Source organism: Vulpes lagopus, chromosome 24, assembly GCF_018345385.1.
Source record: "Vulpes lagopus strain Blue_001 chromosome 24, ASM1834538v1, whole genome shotgun sequence".
Classification (NCBI taxonomy): Eukaryota; Metazoa; Chordata; class Mammalia; order Carnivora; family Canidae; genus Vulpes; species Vulpes lagopus.
In genome coordinates this window covers 34,915,285-34,932,783 of record NC_054847.1, presented here as the reverse complement: position 1 = coordinate 34,932,783, position 17,499 = coordinate 34,915,285, and the positions used below count along the sequence as shown (strand labels likewise).

Genomic DNA, 17,499 nt, shown 5'->3' with positions numbered 1-17,499 from the left:
ACAAGAAACAAGATTGATGATGAGGTGATAATTTCTACAGCTGGTTCTGGTATACGGGAGTTGATTACACTATTTTTACTTCCGTATATGTTTGGAATTTTCCATAATAAAAAACGTTTTTAATAGAGTGGAGACAAAAACACTTATCATAGATTCGTTACCTATTCTGAAGTACATGACCCAACAAGTATTCCTGGTGGGTATCAATGTAAACAGCATTTAAATATCACTTCCTGGGACCACTTAAAGATCACTTTACAAGAACAATACAGAAGAAAGTGATTATATGTGGAGATTACAAATAAATCCCTACAGAACAGTAGGAAAAAAAAAATCTAACTGTCCTAATGGTATAGGAGCAGATATTCATAATTGGGATATAACCCCATGGCAGTGTCAAAAAGTTCAAAAGAACTAAATCCTAAATGATTTGGATGAAAGTAAAAATTTGTTCCTGACAGCTGTCAGATGAGGACTGAAAATAATGGCCCTCATAAGGACAAACCCTAACACTGAAGAGAGTGAAAAGAATTGTTTTATGAAACATGAGGGCAAGAAAGCAGACTTTATTTAATGAATTATTTCTAAAATATGCCAGTGTAAGTCTATGACACTAAATAATTAGAAAAATAATCAAATGGAAATTCTACAAATGAAAAATACAGTAAAATTAAGAAACTAATAATAGATTAGCATAGCTAAAAAGAATATATGCAAACTGGAATATAAATCCAAGGAAAATCACCAGGTTAAAACACAGTATGCAGGGGCACCTGGGTGGCTCAGACAGGTAAGTATCTGACTCTTGATTTCAGCTCAGGTCATGATCTCAGAGTTAGGGATCAAGCCCCACATTGGGCTCTGTGCTCAGCGTGGTGTCTTTTTCTCCCTCTCCCTCTCCTCCACTTCCTCCTCTCTCTCTCTCTCTTTCAAGTAAATAAATAAAAATCTAAAAAAAAAAATCCACACAGTATGCAAACAGGATGGTATATATAGAAAGTAGTAGAAGAGATACATATGTAAAAAAGTCTGACACTCATATAACTGGAGTCCTACGAGAGGAGAGAGAGAATGCAGCCAACTCAGAGATATTTCTAACACAGATCACAAAGGAGGGCATCATGATAAAGAGTTCTACAGTCCCAGGTGGAATAAATATAAAAAACCCCACAAACTATGCCCATTGTAGTGAAACCCAAGACAAAATGATGTATCAAAAGGAAAACATAAGTCAGAAACCAACAGAATAATATCTCTACCAAGTTTTACTTCTATGCACAGTGAAAAGATATCCTTCAAAATGAAGGCAAATAGATTATTAAGGGAAATTCATCAGACCCACACTCAAGGAAAATTCTTCTGGCAGAAGGAAAATGATCCAAGATAAAAGCAGAGACATACAGGAAGGACAGAATGGCAAGAGAAGATATTAAAATGTATCAAAGTGAGTATTTTGTGTTTAGAACAATAACAGCTTTGAGGTTTAAGATACAGAGAGAATTAAAATCCACAATAACAGCACACAAGACGTGAAGGTGTTAAAATGGAGATATAAGGGAATTACTTTCCAGAATTCATACATGCAATAATTTTATATCAGAAATTTATCCATGGGTGCACACTGTAATCTCTAGAGTGATCATGAAAAGTAATATGCAAGAATGTGTCACTAAGGCCAATAAGGGCAAACAGGAGACTGAACGAGTTCACGTAATTATTAGTACCTCTGTAAGTGTATACGCTTCCTCAGCGGTGCACTCAGCCATTGCTGTAGGATTGCTTAATGCAAATATTACAGGTCTTTCATTGATATCAGCCATGGCTTTGATTACACCAGGAGTGAAGAGTCGGCCGGCTCCTGCAACTCCTATGATAGATAAGGGGGGAGAAAAGCAACTTTTTTTTTACAGGTGACATAATTCTTATCCACAGCAGTTCTACAATAGGTTTAATACAACAAAAGCCCAGGTAAACTCCCATTACAAAGAAAGATTTTATATCGCTGAGAAAATGCCATGGGAACACAATCTCGAATCTGAAAACAAAAATAAAACACTAAAAGTTTTCACTTAAATATTTATTGTTTATCTCACATAGTAAATTGTAGGAAATAAAGAAAGAGTATGACTATCTCCATCACTGTCTGGTGAAGAAGATAAAACTTGCTACAACGTGAATGAACCGTGAGGACTTTATGCTAAGTAAAATAAGCCAGTCACAAAAGGACAAATACAGTTATGATTCCACTTATATGAGATACCTAGAATAGTCAAATTCATGAAAACAAAAAGTAGAATGATGATAGCCAAGGGCTAGGGGAAAGTATTTGCTTAATGGGTATGGAGCTTCGGGTCTGCAAAATAAGTTCCAGACACCAGCTGCACAACAATGTGAATGCATTTAACAATACCCAATTTTACACTTAAAAATGGTTATAAAGGCAAATTTTATCTTATGTGTATTTTATCACAAAAATAGTTTTTTAAAAAGATAAAAACTTTCATCTCAAATGTTAAATTGTTAAACTCTGGTATTCATTACAAAATCATAGGAATTTAGAAGGGATAAAAAGTCATCTTGACTAAAGCAATCTACTTTCTTGATTCAATTTAATGACCTTCTCTTAAGCCCCTATCACATCTCAGACACTGTATTAGGCCACTGGGATATAAGATTGAGTACGATGCAGCTTACAGTTGAAAAACAAAGTCAACAGAAAAAGAGAAAATGTGTAACAGGTGCCAAGTATTCAGTGTTACAGAAGCACAGCATGAAGAACACTCAGGCCATGATGGGAATCTGGGGACCAAGCAATGGCTCAGCAGAGTACTTCTCCAGTTCATCTACACTTGAATTCAATATACTTGTATTCAACAGTCAAAACAATTAATTTTCAATTCCATTCTATAAAACAGTATGAAATAAAGAAAAATACTGATCTAGAGACGAGAGTTTCAGGGTTTACTGTGTCACTCCTGGCCTTATGAAATATATTCACAAAACTTGGGCAAGTGGTTTAACATCTCTGTGCCTAATTTTCTTATGTAAAAAAGGAATCAAATGCAAGATCACAGGGGAAGAGAGGAAAAAACTAAAAGACAAAATCAGAGAGGGAGATAAACCATAAGACATCTTAACAATAAGAAACAAAAAGAGGGCTGCTGGAGGGGAGGGGGGTGGGGAAATGGGGTAACTGGGTGATGAGCAGTAAGGAGGGCATGTGATGGAAGGAGCACTGGGCGTTATATAAAACTGATGAGTCACTGACCTCTACCTCTGAAACCAATAATATGTTATATGTCAATTAACTGAATTTAAATAAATTTTTTTAAAAAGTATATCCAGTGTTTCTTCATGTGGAGGGGTGTGGACATATTTTTAGGAGACCATAAGTTCTAAAAGAATTAAACATTTTAAAATTTTGCTTCCTTGACCCTACAGAGTCAATGGACAGATTCTTAGGTTTCCATATTGAGTTTTGAGAGGAACTGATTGAATGATCTTTAAGATGTCCTCTTGCTCTAAAAAATTATGAGTTCTAATCTAATAATCTAAGAAGCTAATAACCATAGAAACTTACTGTTTGTGACTGTTTTACTATTTAACATTCAAAAGGGCTTCTACAAGAAAGTGGTTACTAAAAAATTATAGATCCAAATCTCACAGCTATATAGGAAATGAAAGGGCTCCTCTTTTAAAGACTTTACATTTTCTGGGGCATCTGGGTGGCTAGGTCAGTGAAGTATCTGACTCTTGGTCTTACCTCAGGTCATGATCTCAGGGTCCTGAGATCGATCCCTGTGTCAGGCTCCATGATCAGCATGGAGTCTACTTGTCCCTCTACTCTTCCCACCCGCCTACCCCTGCTCACTCTTTCTGTCTCTAAAATAAATTAATCTTAAAAAAAAAAAGGACTTTTACATTTTCTGCCGTGAATCCAATGCCATTTTGGTATAGCTATGCAGTGCCTGACTCTCAAAACATACCAAAGCTTTCTGCTTTGTTGCCAACGCAAAGCCTTGACTGCACAGGGCTGTCTTGGTTCAGCCTGTCAGGTGACCTTGGTCTTTTTCAGGTTTTGAGCGCAGCAGTCACGCCAATTCTAAAAGCAAAGCATGATCAACTGCACAGCTTCCCATACTTAAAAGCACAGGAAACAAGGCTATCACAGAAAACCACACTATATGCTGAAAGCAAGATAAAATCAGTCATTTGATTTTTAGTACTGTCCGGTAGTTATGACCGGCAACATATAGTGAAGTGATACAATGATTTTTCGACAACTCTACTCACCAATTATAGCTGAAGGCCTGAGTATATTGACTGCATCTTCAAAAGTATCAGGTATGATCCCTGGGGCTGAATGAGCAAATGGTTCCTGATGATTCTCTATTTTAGCTTTCCGCCCCTGAATTTTTGGGAAAAATACAGTATTTTTTTAGTAGATGCTTACTGAGGATTAATCGAAAAAGACATCATTATGAGTCACACATTGTCTCTACAATAGGAATGTCTTTTCATTCTCATTTACTTTCCTCTTCAACATCTATCTTCCAATTCTATCTTTGCAGTATCCACAAAATCCAGATACAAATAATAAATGAAATTCCATCATAACCAGGAACTTTCTAGCCCCTCTCAAATACTCACTTTGTGAAAGTGCTTCTAAATCTAAAATGGCACAAAGGCTTACAATCCCTTATCTGGGCTAGATGTATTTTGGAATTCAGAATTTTTCTTGTTTTAGTAATATATTATGGCAATATATCCAATATTATAAGTCCCTCCAACATGGGCACCCCAAACTAACAAAACTTAGGACTAGTACGCTAAGTACAAAAGATCAAGACTACAAATATCCTCTCTGGCTTTGCTACCAGGTAAGTTCAAGCCAATCAGATTTATTACCAATTTAAAAAGAAAAACAACTTTGGGATTTCAGAGTTGCAGATTAACATCATGGTCTTGTACTAGCAAAAGTTCTGAAACAAGAGGAACAGAATTGTGGTTCAAGATGGCTGAATGAAGAAACGTGCTTTCCTCCCAAAATCCCAGGCCAAAAACTATAAAAATTAAATCCTTAGTAGTGTTACAAGGCCAGGAGACATACCACTGACAAACTAGAACAATGAGGAATTTCTCAACAGTGTGAAGCAGGCAAAAACACATTGAATGCAAAAACCAACCAGGCTGAGAAATCCACTTCCTTATTTTGGCAAAAGAGAAGACCCTGCTGCAGAGGTGAATTCTTCTATCAGAACTCCGGAATGACCCCAGGTAAGAACTAGCGGGGTCTGGGAAAAGCAGCATACCATCATCAGCTGGATGGGAAGTTAATCAAAGGGCCGACATGTAACCTAAACAGATCCAGGTTCTCAGAAGAGTGGCTTCTTATGCTTGCCCCCAGGAGGACCACAGCTCTCCAATATGTGGGTTCAACAGGAAATTCTCAGTTTTAAAAAGGAGGGTAGTGTTTGGGTCACCAGGAGAGACTGGACACCTAAAACCCATAGGTCAAGCTATTCACACATCCTAAAAGAAAACTATACCCTCAACTTGCAGATATACAGGGATTCTCATCTGTGCTCACCTGCTGCATATATTCATTCTAGACCCAACTCGTAACAAATATATTTAAAAAAATCAGAAAACATTTATGAAAACTAGCATCACAAAAGGACGCATCAAACTGTGGACCAGTAAAAACAGCCTTCTAAAAGAACAAGGTTTATGATCCTTGTATCCTACAGAGAAGCAAATACGTGGTTACAGCTCACTTGGGAGGCAGCAGAGCCGAATGGTTAAGAGACCAGCTTCACAGTCAGGCTGCCTGCCTGCAAGTCACTCTTACAGCCACTACATACATGCTGAAGACCCTGGAAAAGTCACCTGCCCTTTTCAAACTTCAGTTTCCTTATTTGTAAAACTTCACAGAATTTTTGAGAAGATTTTATGAGGTAATACCTGTAGAGTCTTATCACGAGGTCTGGTACATTTTAAACTACTATTTTAAATTATGTATAATTTAAGTGCTCAAGATTTTTTATTCAGATGCTTTTTCATTTTATTTCTTGTAGCAACAGTTGCTAGTATTAGTTAAGAAAAAAGATTTCAAAGCTGAAACAAAGTACATTGAAATAAATCTGCTCCAAAGATGTATGTTTCAAGTCACTGCTGTATGTCATTATGTAAAGGAAAAATACAACAACATTGTGTCCTGGATAGGTTCAACCAGGAAAAGAGTTTACCTAACGTGTTACATGCATAAAATACAAGGCATTTCTTAAGCTACTAAAAATAGCAATCAGCGCTAGGGAGGCAGGCAGATGCAAGGGATACTAAATTAATGGGATGGAAGCTCTTTATTATCCACGAACTGGCTTCAGGAAAGGGTCCAGGGATTTCTCTTAGACTGCTACAGGGGCTTATGATCTCTGAATGGTTAAAGAATTTCTGCTCAAATGCCAGGTGTCCTGCTAACAATTTAATTAGAAACTTCTGAGGTCCCATTAAAACCTAGTTTTAGAAAGGTCAAGTACAATCTTATTTATATGGTTGCTTGATCTCGTTAGGGTCAGAGAACAAAGCAAGAGAGAATACGTCCGGGGCCAACGTGGAGATTATGACTTGACTATGAAGCAAGAGTCTTTATGAAAGACAAAAAGGAGACTAGAGGATTTCTGTTGAGAACATACCAGAAGGTATCCAACTGGTACAATCTGGATAGTCCAGTGTGATACAATATTTTAAGAACTGATAATATTTCTAAAAAGTCAAACCAAAAATATCATTGTAACAACATTCTTTTGCTTCTCCGAGATTTAAATACCTTACCTTAAATAATAAACCAAACTTGTCAACCATCCAAATTTTCTTTTGTGCCTCTTCTTCTGAGAGGCCGTTTTCTACCATAGCCATAACTATGAGATTTGCAATTCCAAGAGCAGCCTGTCCAACAAAACATAAATTAAAAAAATAAAGACCAGGGTATGATACAATGCTTGAATTACTTTATATATGAGGACTGTCTATCATGAGGAATATTTGGTTCATTCTTCTGTAACAAATCACACAAAAATTGATTCTTAGTGATATTCTCTCTAAACATTTTAAATTATCTACTTTACAAAGAGATCTTCAATTCATACAAGATCTCAACAAAATTAAAAGCTCATTATGTCCCATTTCTCCAACAAAAAGCTTACAAACACTTACCTCTCCTGCTCCAAGGAATAAGATTTTGTGTTCTGAGAATGATTTACCAATAACTTTTTGTGCTGCAAGAAGACCTGCTAAAGCTACTGCAGCTGTTCCTGTAAGAAAAATAAAGATTTTTAAAAAAGATTTATTTGAGGAAGAGAGAACGAGAGAGTGCACGCCAACATGGGGGAGGGACAGACGCAAAGAATCTCAAAGTCAACTCCTGGCTGAGCGCAGAGACAACTTGGGGCCTGATCTCACAACCCTGAGATCACAACCTGAGCATAAATCAAGAGTCGGACACTCAACCGAACTGAGCCACCCAGGCGCTCCCCAAAATAAAGATTTTTTAAAATAAAAAATGGGCACATTAAAAACATAATTTAAACAGAGTAGGGATCAAAAACCTGTGGGGTTTTTTTTGCTTTACCTTGAATATCATCATTGAAGGTGCAATACTTTTCTCGATATTTTCTCAAGAACCTGAATGCATTATGATTTCCAAAGTCTTCAAACTGAATAAGTGTGTTCTGTCCATATCTAAAAACAGCAAGATCCATAATGGCTGTGTTGAAAATGCCACTATTAAATAGCTTTCCTGTCTAATACTCCTTATGATCTCATTTAAAAATAATGTATCATGTTAGTCCATTTAAGGCCACCTCGCAATTTCTGGAGCCTGTGAAAAATGGAGTCGAGATGTAGAAATCTATTACTCATTCAGAAAATTTTATGGGGTCAACCTATGGGATATTAATCAGTACAAACTATTTCCAAGTACCTATGAGGTTGCCCAGCACATATAAGCATGAAATAACTTCCTAAAAAGAAACTTTTATCTGAGTCTCATAAAGTATATAATTTATATGTGTATTCTCACTAGCAGTCAAACAGCAACACAGGAAAGTTTATATAAGAGGTTAAAAAATCATTTCTGCAGGACTTCACGGGGATTCAAAGTAAGATACTAATCGTCTTGGTAAGCTGGGGTAAGGGAAGGCCTAAAAAGGAGGTAAGACTTTATTTGGGCCCTGAAAGAACAAAAAGTAAAGAGGTAGGAAGAAAAAAAAAAGGTGTAGTTTGGTGACACTGAATTTTCAAAAGTCAGGTTATATATTTCAGGGTTTATATGAAAGGATAAAGAGAAGCTGATTAAGGTAGGCTGGGGCCATATATAAGAGAATCTTAAATGCAAAATTAGGGAATGAGGATTTTGTTCTGTATTCAGTGATATGTAGCACATACTAGTGTGTGGAGAAGCAGCTAGGAGGCTCCTATGGTACGGGGACAAGAAAATCTGAAGGAGAAGCCACGAGAGGTTAAAGGGACAATTATGAGACATTATAATGAGCAAACAGAGCTCGATGAGGACCGCCTGGGAAGTAAGGGAAAAGCTGTTCAAGTGCCACGACAATATGGATGACTAAGAAGACACTATTTGATTGTCCAAGGTAGGGACATGAGGCAAAGGGGAAGAGATGACAATTTCTGGGAAGATGAAAAGTTTAGTTAAAAAAAAAAAGAAGTATTTCATTGTATGGCTACACTACAAAGTGCTTATTAAATTCTTGAATATGTGAAAAAAAAAGTTTAGTTTTAGATGTCAACTTTGACTCTGAAAAGGCATTAATTTTTCAGTATCTTCTATGTACTAGTAATGTAAAAGGTAGGGCTGGGCTAGGTCATGAAGAGTTGGGACTTTACCCTATGACAACAGGGAACTACGGAGCAATTTCAAGCAAAAGAATGACATGATGAAGTGCATGTTTTTATAAGATTAACTAGGAGGTAAGGTGGAGATGAAATGCAGAGGAGAGAAATTGGAGGCAGGTTTAGAAGTACCCCGGAGAGAGAGGAGGATCTGCAGAAAGGCTGTGAGGATGGAAAAGAGGAGATGTATCTCTGAGGCATTTAAGTGGGAGTACCATCTGGGTCTGGGAACTGACAGACTGTGTAGGGCTTGATGGAGAAGGAGGAAGAGTCAAAGATAGTATCAAGAGCAAAGTTTTGGCCAGAGGGTGAATGTTGTTGCCATTAACAGAGGCTGGCTAAAGGGAAGATGGGCAGTTGGCTAAGGGAAGTTGTTTTGCACATGAATATGAAGGAGCAACACAATGTCTAGATGGAGGATTCCGGACATCGGAGATGCAGGTCTCAGAGAGAGGCTGGACTAGAGATGGGTTTTCATGGGTTTAGGAGTCACAGAGCTCACACGACTCAAAGAGAGGAGAACTATGGACTCATCCTCATTTAATGAAAGTGAGCGAGAAGAACCAGTGAAGATGACAAAGACAGAGGTGGAAGAAAGATCAAGTTAGGAAAGCCTTCTAGTAGTTAAGAGAGAATTTCAAGGATGAAGAAGGAGGAAACCTGATCAGATGCTGCAGAGGTGGGAAGAGAGGAAGACCAATGGTTAGTGAATTTAAAATATGAAAGCCGCCCAAGAGTCCCAGGAATGGTGGAAGGGAGCCCAGGTGCTAAGGGCTGGAGGAAGGACTGACAGCGAGGGTCTGGCAGGAGCAGGGAGTGCAGCCTTCCCACAGGAGGCCAGTTAACACAGGAGGGCAAGACAGGCTGTCGCCAGCATCGGCACACCGAGGCGGGCAGGACAGGACCCAAGCTCTCAAAAACGTAATCTCCTTCTATGCATCTTCAAAAGAGATAAAGGAAAACAAAACTGTGGTGCCTTTCTTTTAGTAATTGAAGATGCCTTCATTTACTCAAACTTAAAAAAAATACCTGTCAGTAATGGCTTTCATAAACTCATCAATCAGGTCATCATAACGTTGTGATCGATCTCTTTTCTGATATAAGCCCATGTAAAATGGATCTTTTAAGAGTGCCTATAAGACCAAATGTAAAAATAAAATCATTTTGTTATATAACCAGCTTAAACATATTCTATAAAGCAAAAATCGCAATTTAAAAAGTTACTAATGTAATTTTTAAAACCTTACTACATTTCCTTCCAGAAACTCTAAACAGTCTTAATTTACTGTTATTTATATAAATACTGAAAGTTTGGGAAACAGAGGTTTGCTGGAGGGAAGGGGGAGAAGGGATTGGGGACGGGGTAGCTGGGTGACAGGAGGGCACGTGATATGATGAGCAATGGGCGTTATACACAATTGATGAATTACTGAAACATACACTTGAAACGCATGACGTACTATATTTAAATTAAAAAGAAAAACATAGTTTAAGCAAAGACTAACTTTCATCAAAAAATTTTTCTCATATTATCTTCAAAAGGAAGAGTGTAATAAAACTTTTGTTTTTCATATACAGGAGGAAGATCAAAAGAGGAAAATGGTTTTACTCACTGGATTATCCGTTCCTACATCAATACACACAGGCAGGCATCTATCAGGCCGTATTCCTGCACAAGCTGTATACAAACAAAGTTTTCCTACTGGGATTCCCATTCCATAGACACCCAGATCTCCGAGACCCAAAATTCTCTCTCCATCAGTCACCACAACAGCCTTAATTACAAAAAAATATATAAATTAAAAGTTGTCAAAAATGGGGTACTAGAGAAAAAGGCATTTGAAAAAAAATATTCTCTCCGTATATTTTCACTGTCACTTTAAAAAATTGTTTCTGGACTAACTTCCATGTAAACCAAACAAGCACAACTTAAAATTCTAGGATTTCTAGAATCTAGGTATTAAAATAGAGATGAACTAGATGTGATTTCCCTTAGTCTTTGGTTTAGAAACAGAATGCTTCTGACTGGAGGTTCAGCTTATATATCTTCACAAAGAGTAAACTGGGGAGAGGCAGGCAAACTTCTGATAGAGATTAGCCAGAAGAGAAAAAACAAGGTTAGAAATGAACATGCTGCTCCCACGTAATAACCTAGGCCAAATAAGAAACACCTGAACAACAGTGGGGGGCAGAAAAAATATCTAAAATAAAAAAATATACCTATCTACAAGGTTTTAAGATGATGTTAGGAGTTTAATTATCTGGCCAAATTGTTTTCTAGATTATTAGAACTCACGATTATTCATCAAAGATTATTTTGGTGAGGAAGACATGTTATAAAGGCAAGTAAGATTACTGCCTGTAATAAGCACTGAAGTCTACCAAAAGATCTTAAGTAAATCATTAGATTTTACTTTGTGAAAGATAGCCAGATTGACCAAGATTTGTATTTATTACATTTGAAACTCTTAAGAGTTTTAGATTTGCCTAAGGATCTAAAACCTGAGATTTAGAAACAAAACAAAACAAAACAAAAAAAACCATAATCCTCTCACTACCCACCAAAAGGAAAAGTTTTTATGGCATTTTAATGTGTTTTTTCTACCTAGAATAGTATCAACAGAAACAGAAAAGGAATACAGAGAAGGCGAGAAACCCCAGTGGTAGCGATAGTGATAGGTTCACCTTGTGAACTCCCATTTCAGTCCGAGTCGAACTCTGTACTGGTGACCATTTTGCAATTATTATTATCACGATTTCCTCAGAGCACTAAACTCGCATGTATGCAAGTGCAAAATAAATCAGCAACAATGAAAACTATCTTGTAAATTCAGAGGTAACTTACAAAGAAGGAAAAAAACATCTTGAAGAGGAAGGTTGTGCTATTAGTAGTACCTTAACATGATTTTCTGGCCAGTTATCCACAATTGATCTAACATGACCTCTGTCTGAGATTGAAATAAATAATCCCCTGCAACAGAACAAAAACACCTTTGCATTTCACAACAGTTTTTTGTTTTCTCCTAAGTTTTTGTTCATAACTGGAATATTTAGATATTTTAATAAAACATCAAGACACAGTATCATTTCCGAGCAGATTTAGTGAAATCACACTGGATTATTTTCAAACATTTTCAACTACTTCAAACTGTAATTGCATTGCTCACACGGAATCTGCAACAAAGATCATTATTAAATGACATAATCGTTTTACCCAAGAAGAAACTCAATACACCTCCAGTAGAAAGCAGTATAAAAATAAACCATCAATGCAGGAGAGCATAATAAAGCTATGTAAACTACTATTAAAACTCAGTAAAACTGATCATTTGAAATCTGAAGGAGCAGGAAGGGAACAAAGAAAAGTAAAGAAACTTCACGCAAGAGAAGCCACCCTTGAAGCATTAGGAAAAAATGAAGTTATTTTCAACACACAGTATACTGCTATCCAAGTGAGATAAAGCATCTGGATTTTAAAAAAGAGATGAAAAGAAGAAGGGGATGGGGGAGAAAATGAGTCAGGTACAGAGGAAGGCCAACAGGTCCCAGGGCCTTCACACTGGTTCTTACACTGAACTTTCTCATTGGTATCTCAAGTTTGGCATTGCTATCCTAGCTCAAATGAGTTTATTTATTTATTTTTTTTTCAAATGAGTTTAAACAGTTTCTCAACCATAGCTATATACTAGAATCACCCGATGGGCTTTTTAAATAATGCCAGGGCCCCCATCCCCAGAGATTCTGATTTAACCGACCTGGAGTTTAGGTCAAGATTTACTTGATCTAAATACAAGACCATCTTCTGTGTAAAAAAACACAGTATCTGCCCTCACCCCAAAGTCATACTCTCCATGCTTCATGTCACTTCTGAGCACTGGACACATGTCAGAACCACACCAGGAACTTCTATGAAACACCTACACGGGGGCCCAAGTCCAACCTGACTGAGCCAGAATCTCTATGGGTGGGGCCCAGGCATAAATAGGTCTTTTTCTCCTTGCCCTTTAATCTGGATTGAGAACCCCTATTCTGAATGAAAAAGAAACTCTAAAGGAGCTCAAATGCTGGGTTAACTTAAGAAACGTTTAAGACACATTAGCTGATGTCAGTACACAGGATACCACAGACAGTGTTCTCAAAGTATCTTCCAGGGAACACCTGCAATACCATTGCCAACCATGTTCATTAAAATGCAGACCTCCACATCTTCTCCTTTTTCATTAAAATCTTGGGAATGAGGAGAGGAAGGCTGGCACGGATCATCATTTTAAGTCCCACGGTGTTTTGTTACACACATTAAAGTCTGAAAGCCACTAGGTTAGATGAGAGGCAAGTGAAGATCAACGCTACCCACACAGTAACTGAGGCTACATCTGTATCAGCAGGACATGGGAAAAGCGTGAGGATGATGAAAACGCTAACAGGTGAGAGGAACGCAACAAGAAAACACAAATTAAAAGTTTACGAGGAAACGGTCTCCTCAGTTCCTCCTGTGACCTTCTCAGCTGCTCTTGGGTAGGCGCTAGCATCCCGATTTTATGAGAAAACAGATCCAGAGGGAGAAAGAGACTGATGAGAAGACCTCAGTAGACGTCCACTCCAGTACTCTTTCTATTTACTATAGTGGAAGTGCTAGAACTATTTGAAATTGAAATTTGAAGAAGTTCATAAAAAAAGAATAGAAATTAAAGCCAACAAAAAAATGAGAATCTTTTTAATTTGGACAGACTATCAAGTTGATATCAATGAGAACTCTGGAGAATCTGCTACCAAAACTAAAGTACCCCCTGTTTTTGGTACAGAAATGCACAGTTCTTCTAACAATCATAACAACTTACAGAGGATTAGGAATGAATGGTGCCGTTTCTACAAAAGCAAGATATGAACATGTTGGGTTTTTATTGACCCTTTTTTAACCTAATGAAGCTTTTGGGAGGAGGGAAACGTGATTGACATAAGATCGCAATCTTTAAAGAGAAATGTAAGGGGTGCTAGGGAGTGCTATTTTTTCCTACACAATCATCATTTACAAAAATATTTTTGAAAATCAGCCTTACTTAGGTCTTCTAAAGATGTGTCCATACTGGGAACAGGCAAGACCCACTGTTGGCGTGTACACAATCGGCATCAGACTTTCAATATCATCTTGCAGAATTCTATAAAACAGCTTTTCATTTCTTTCTTGTATTCCCATTATATAGATGTACCTGAAATTAAGCGTCCAAAATAATGTCTACATCAGTCAGCATTTACGCTCAAAGTTTTGGCCTTTGGAAATTATACGTAAACATCTAAAATGGAGGACTAGTTTCCCTACCAGAAAAACAAAACCCTAAGTTATTATTATTTAACACCAAGGACAAAAATTAACAAAAATAAAAAATGTTCTTAAATAGCAGATGATAACGAAGAAGAGGAGGAGGAGAAGGAAAGCAGGAACAGCTACTATTTATTGAGCCCTCTGCTGTGAGTCAGGCTCCACACCATGCACTAGAAATGCAAAGACTACCGTGAGACCACCTACCCTTAAGAAAATAACCTTCAAGGTGGTGGACATGTAAATATGGAAGCAAAATAAAGTGGGATTGATTCAAATATTTACTAAGTGCCAGGCACTATTTTGGACTCCCGGGATATAAGAAGTAACCCCTGTCCTTGTGGAGCTATAATCCAGTAGGCTTAACGGCATTATGAGGTCTTTAAAGGAGCACAGAGGTGCCACAAAGACAACGGTCAATTCATATACATGCATAAATGGCTTTTCAAGAATAAAGTTTAGAAAACTTGGAAATATTGGCTTGAAAAAAAAAAAAACAGTGGCTGGGGCGCCTGGCTGGCTCAGTCAGAAGAGTATGGACTCTTGATTTTGGGGTTGTGAGTTGGAGCCCCATGTTGGGTACAGAGATTACTAGAAAAAAAAAAAAAAGAAAGAAATGGACTTAAAAATAAAAAGCTGTAGCTTCTACTATTAAAAAAGAAAGAAAGAAAAAGAAAAAAAAAACAGTGATCACCTTGAATTAAATACATGTAAAACAGACTCATTACTTTTCACTCAAAGTTGTCTCTCCTCTTGTTGCTATCTGACCAGATGGGAATTGGAGATCCCATTCTTGATTTCTTCCTCTCCCACTCTGCCTTTCCCTAGTGTAGTAAGTCAACAAGGCCTAGCGTCCTCCGGCTAAATCATTTTCAAATATATCTATATATATACTTTCAACTTCCTTCTAGCCTAAAATACACCTCCCCAAATACAGTCCCCAAGCAGGACTATAAACCCAAGTCCTGCTTTACTTACTGTTCAGTGTCTTTCCTATCTCCTTACCTAACTTCTTGAAAGTTTGCATTTCCCTTCATGAGAATCCCAAGCATTTCTCAGTCATTGTACTTTTCCGTTTGCCCCATCAGATCAAAGAAATCACTCTCACCTGTCATCAAACAATAATTTCCTGTACTTAACAAACCCAAAAGATATTTTTAATTCTGCATGCAGGCTGATCCCTCCTACCCAGAATACCATGCCCTTCTTTCTCATTTTACCTGCCACCTGTAATACGCGGTTTAAAACTCAGCACAGGCATCACTTCCTCTAGGAAGTTTAAATGGACTCCCCAAGTCCAGTGAGGGGCCCTTATTTGCGCTTTCAGAATATCCTCTGCATGTACCTTTTCCTCCTTGTTCTGCACAGTGTAGTATAGAGTACAATGATGATCACAGTATAACTAGTTATTGATGAGCATCTAGAAGGCAGGGCTGGGATGATGACACATTCTAGTCACATTCTAGTTTGCCTGGGACAGCTTCAGTTATGCTTCTTTTTCACTCCCGTAGATTGGATTATATATTATATGGTCACTTATCATTTACCTACTTTACATCCTTAGTGGCTAGTACAGTGGCACACACAAAGTAGAAGATTAACAAAAGTTGAATAGAAAGGGTACAAATCAGGGCAGCGCAGGTGGCTCAGCAGTTTAGGGCCTGATCCTGGGGTCCCGGGATCGAGTCCCACTTTGGGCTCCCTGCATGGAGCCTGCTTCTCCCTCTGCCTGTGTCTCTGCCTCTCTCTCTCTCTCTGTGATAAAATCTTTTTCTTTCTTTTTTAAAGAAAGGGTACAAATCAGATGACAGCTCTTGCTCCTAAACATTCCATTCAAGGCTGAAATGCTCTGTGATTTTAAGCTTAAAAAATAGATTTCTGCTAAATTTTATAATAGTGAACACAGTATTCAATGAAATAAAGGAAACAGTCATTATAAAAATAAGTTAACTCCTAAAACACAAACTTCATTATGAGACTGCATATTTCTTATGCAATAATCATAATGCTCCCAATTCTTCTGATCAGAGCATCAATAAAGAACTAGACATCTAATCAACCCTTACTTTTCCAAAGGGCCATTCATTTTTTTCACGTTTTTATGAAATCGTAAAGCTTGAATATCCTGTGTCTCTATTTTGGGAGGTAGAAGTCCTTGAAGACCAAGCATTTGTCGCTCTTGTAATGTAAATGCCATTCCCTAAAAAAGAGAAAAGGATTAAAAATTATTGCTTACTGAGGTTGCAATGATGCTATCCTGCAAAAATGTAATTTAGATGTAAATTTTTAAAAAATCAGTAAGATATCATTTTGCCCAGACTATAAAACATTTTTAAGACTAATCATCTCTATTATTGGTGAGGGTGTGGTAAAAGTTACTCTCACATATCATTGCTGGAAAAATAAACAGGTTTAAGCTTTTTAGAAGACAACTCAAAAATATTCTTAAATTTTAATGCACATACTCTACAATAGAGCAATTCTACTTTTATTTTTTTTTTGAGCAATTCTACTTTTAGACAGCCATCGTAAAGAAATATTCATGCATAAAATAAAGAGGTGTATGTAAAAAGATTAGTTATAGTAGTGTTTCTATTTCTCTTGACTATAACATACTAACTAAAAGCCCGTCAATTATGGGGAACCTATGGTATTTCCAGACTATGAAATACCATACACTTAACACAGATCTCTAATTACGTAGAAGAATCTCTCAGACACATAGTTAAGGGGAAAAAAAGCACGCTGCAAATCAAACACGCTCACTGTGGACTGTTATGTTCAGAAAACCCCCATAAAGTACATACTATATACAGGTGCATGAGAATATACATTACACATTAGAAATGAAATGAAATTAACAGAATACAGCTTGAAGAACACAAACCAATCTGATGACAGGAGCTACTCCCACTAGAAAGATGTGAGGTGGAGTTGAGAAGGGCAAAGGAGGGAATGATACTGAGAAAGAAATGAACCTATGTCATAAGAAAATCTTTTCCAATTTCTAATACTTAGCTGTGTGTCAAATCCTTTTCACCAAAGTGATGTCAGTGAAAATGCCAGAATAGGGACTTCCCAAATCTTTTCCTCTATAAAAGTAGTAAGAACACTGGCCAAGTGATCAGAATAAAATTTTTTTCAGAATTCTGGAAACTAACCAAAGGCTTCAGCAATCAGGGAACATTTTACTCAAGAAAAACAGCTGAATTTTCATAAGAACCGCTAGTTTCATGACATTTTTATTTGCCTTATTCCTATTTTTTCCTTAG

General features: G+C 37.2%; 1 protein-coding gene across 4 annotated transcripts in view; it reads right to left on the bottom strand.

The window, feature by feature from the left end:
- Positions 1-17,499, bottom strand: part of ME2 (malic enzyme 2) — a 47,934-nt gene that overhangs the window by 16,347 nt on the left and 14,088 nt on the right. For 3 of the 4 annotated variants that reach the window (XM_041739696.1, XM_041739697.1, XM_041739698.1), the window contains 10 exons: positions 16,294-16,427; positions 13,968-14,117; positions 11,806-11,881; positions 10,524-10,685; positions 9,940-10,043; positions 7,631-7,740; positions 7,216-7,313; positions 6,835-6,948; positions 4,294-4,408; positions 1,725-1,867 (listed from right to left, as the gene is read on the bottom strand). In XM_041739696.1, the coding sequence (XP_041595630.1) occupies positions 1,725-1,867; positions 4,294-4,408; positions 6,835-6,948; positions 7,216-7,313; positions 7,631-7,740; positions 9,940-10,043; positions 10,524-10,685; positions 11,806-11,881; positions 13,968-14,117; positions 16,294-16,427 (1,206 nt within the window). Of the gene's footprint in view, positions 1-1,724; positions 1,868-4,293; positions 4,409-6,834; positions 6,949-7,215; positions 7,314-7,630; positions 7,741-9,939; positions 10,044-10,523; positions 10,686-11,805; positions 11,882-13,967; positions 14,118-15,232; positions 15,320-16,293; positions 16,428-17,499 lie in introns of those variants that run through there. The other variant, XM_041739699.1, reaches the window with a different exon arrangement.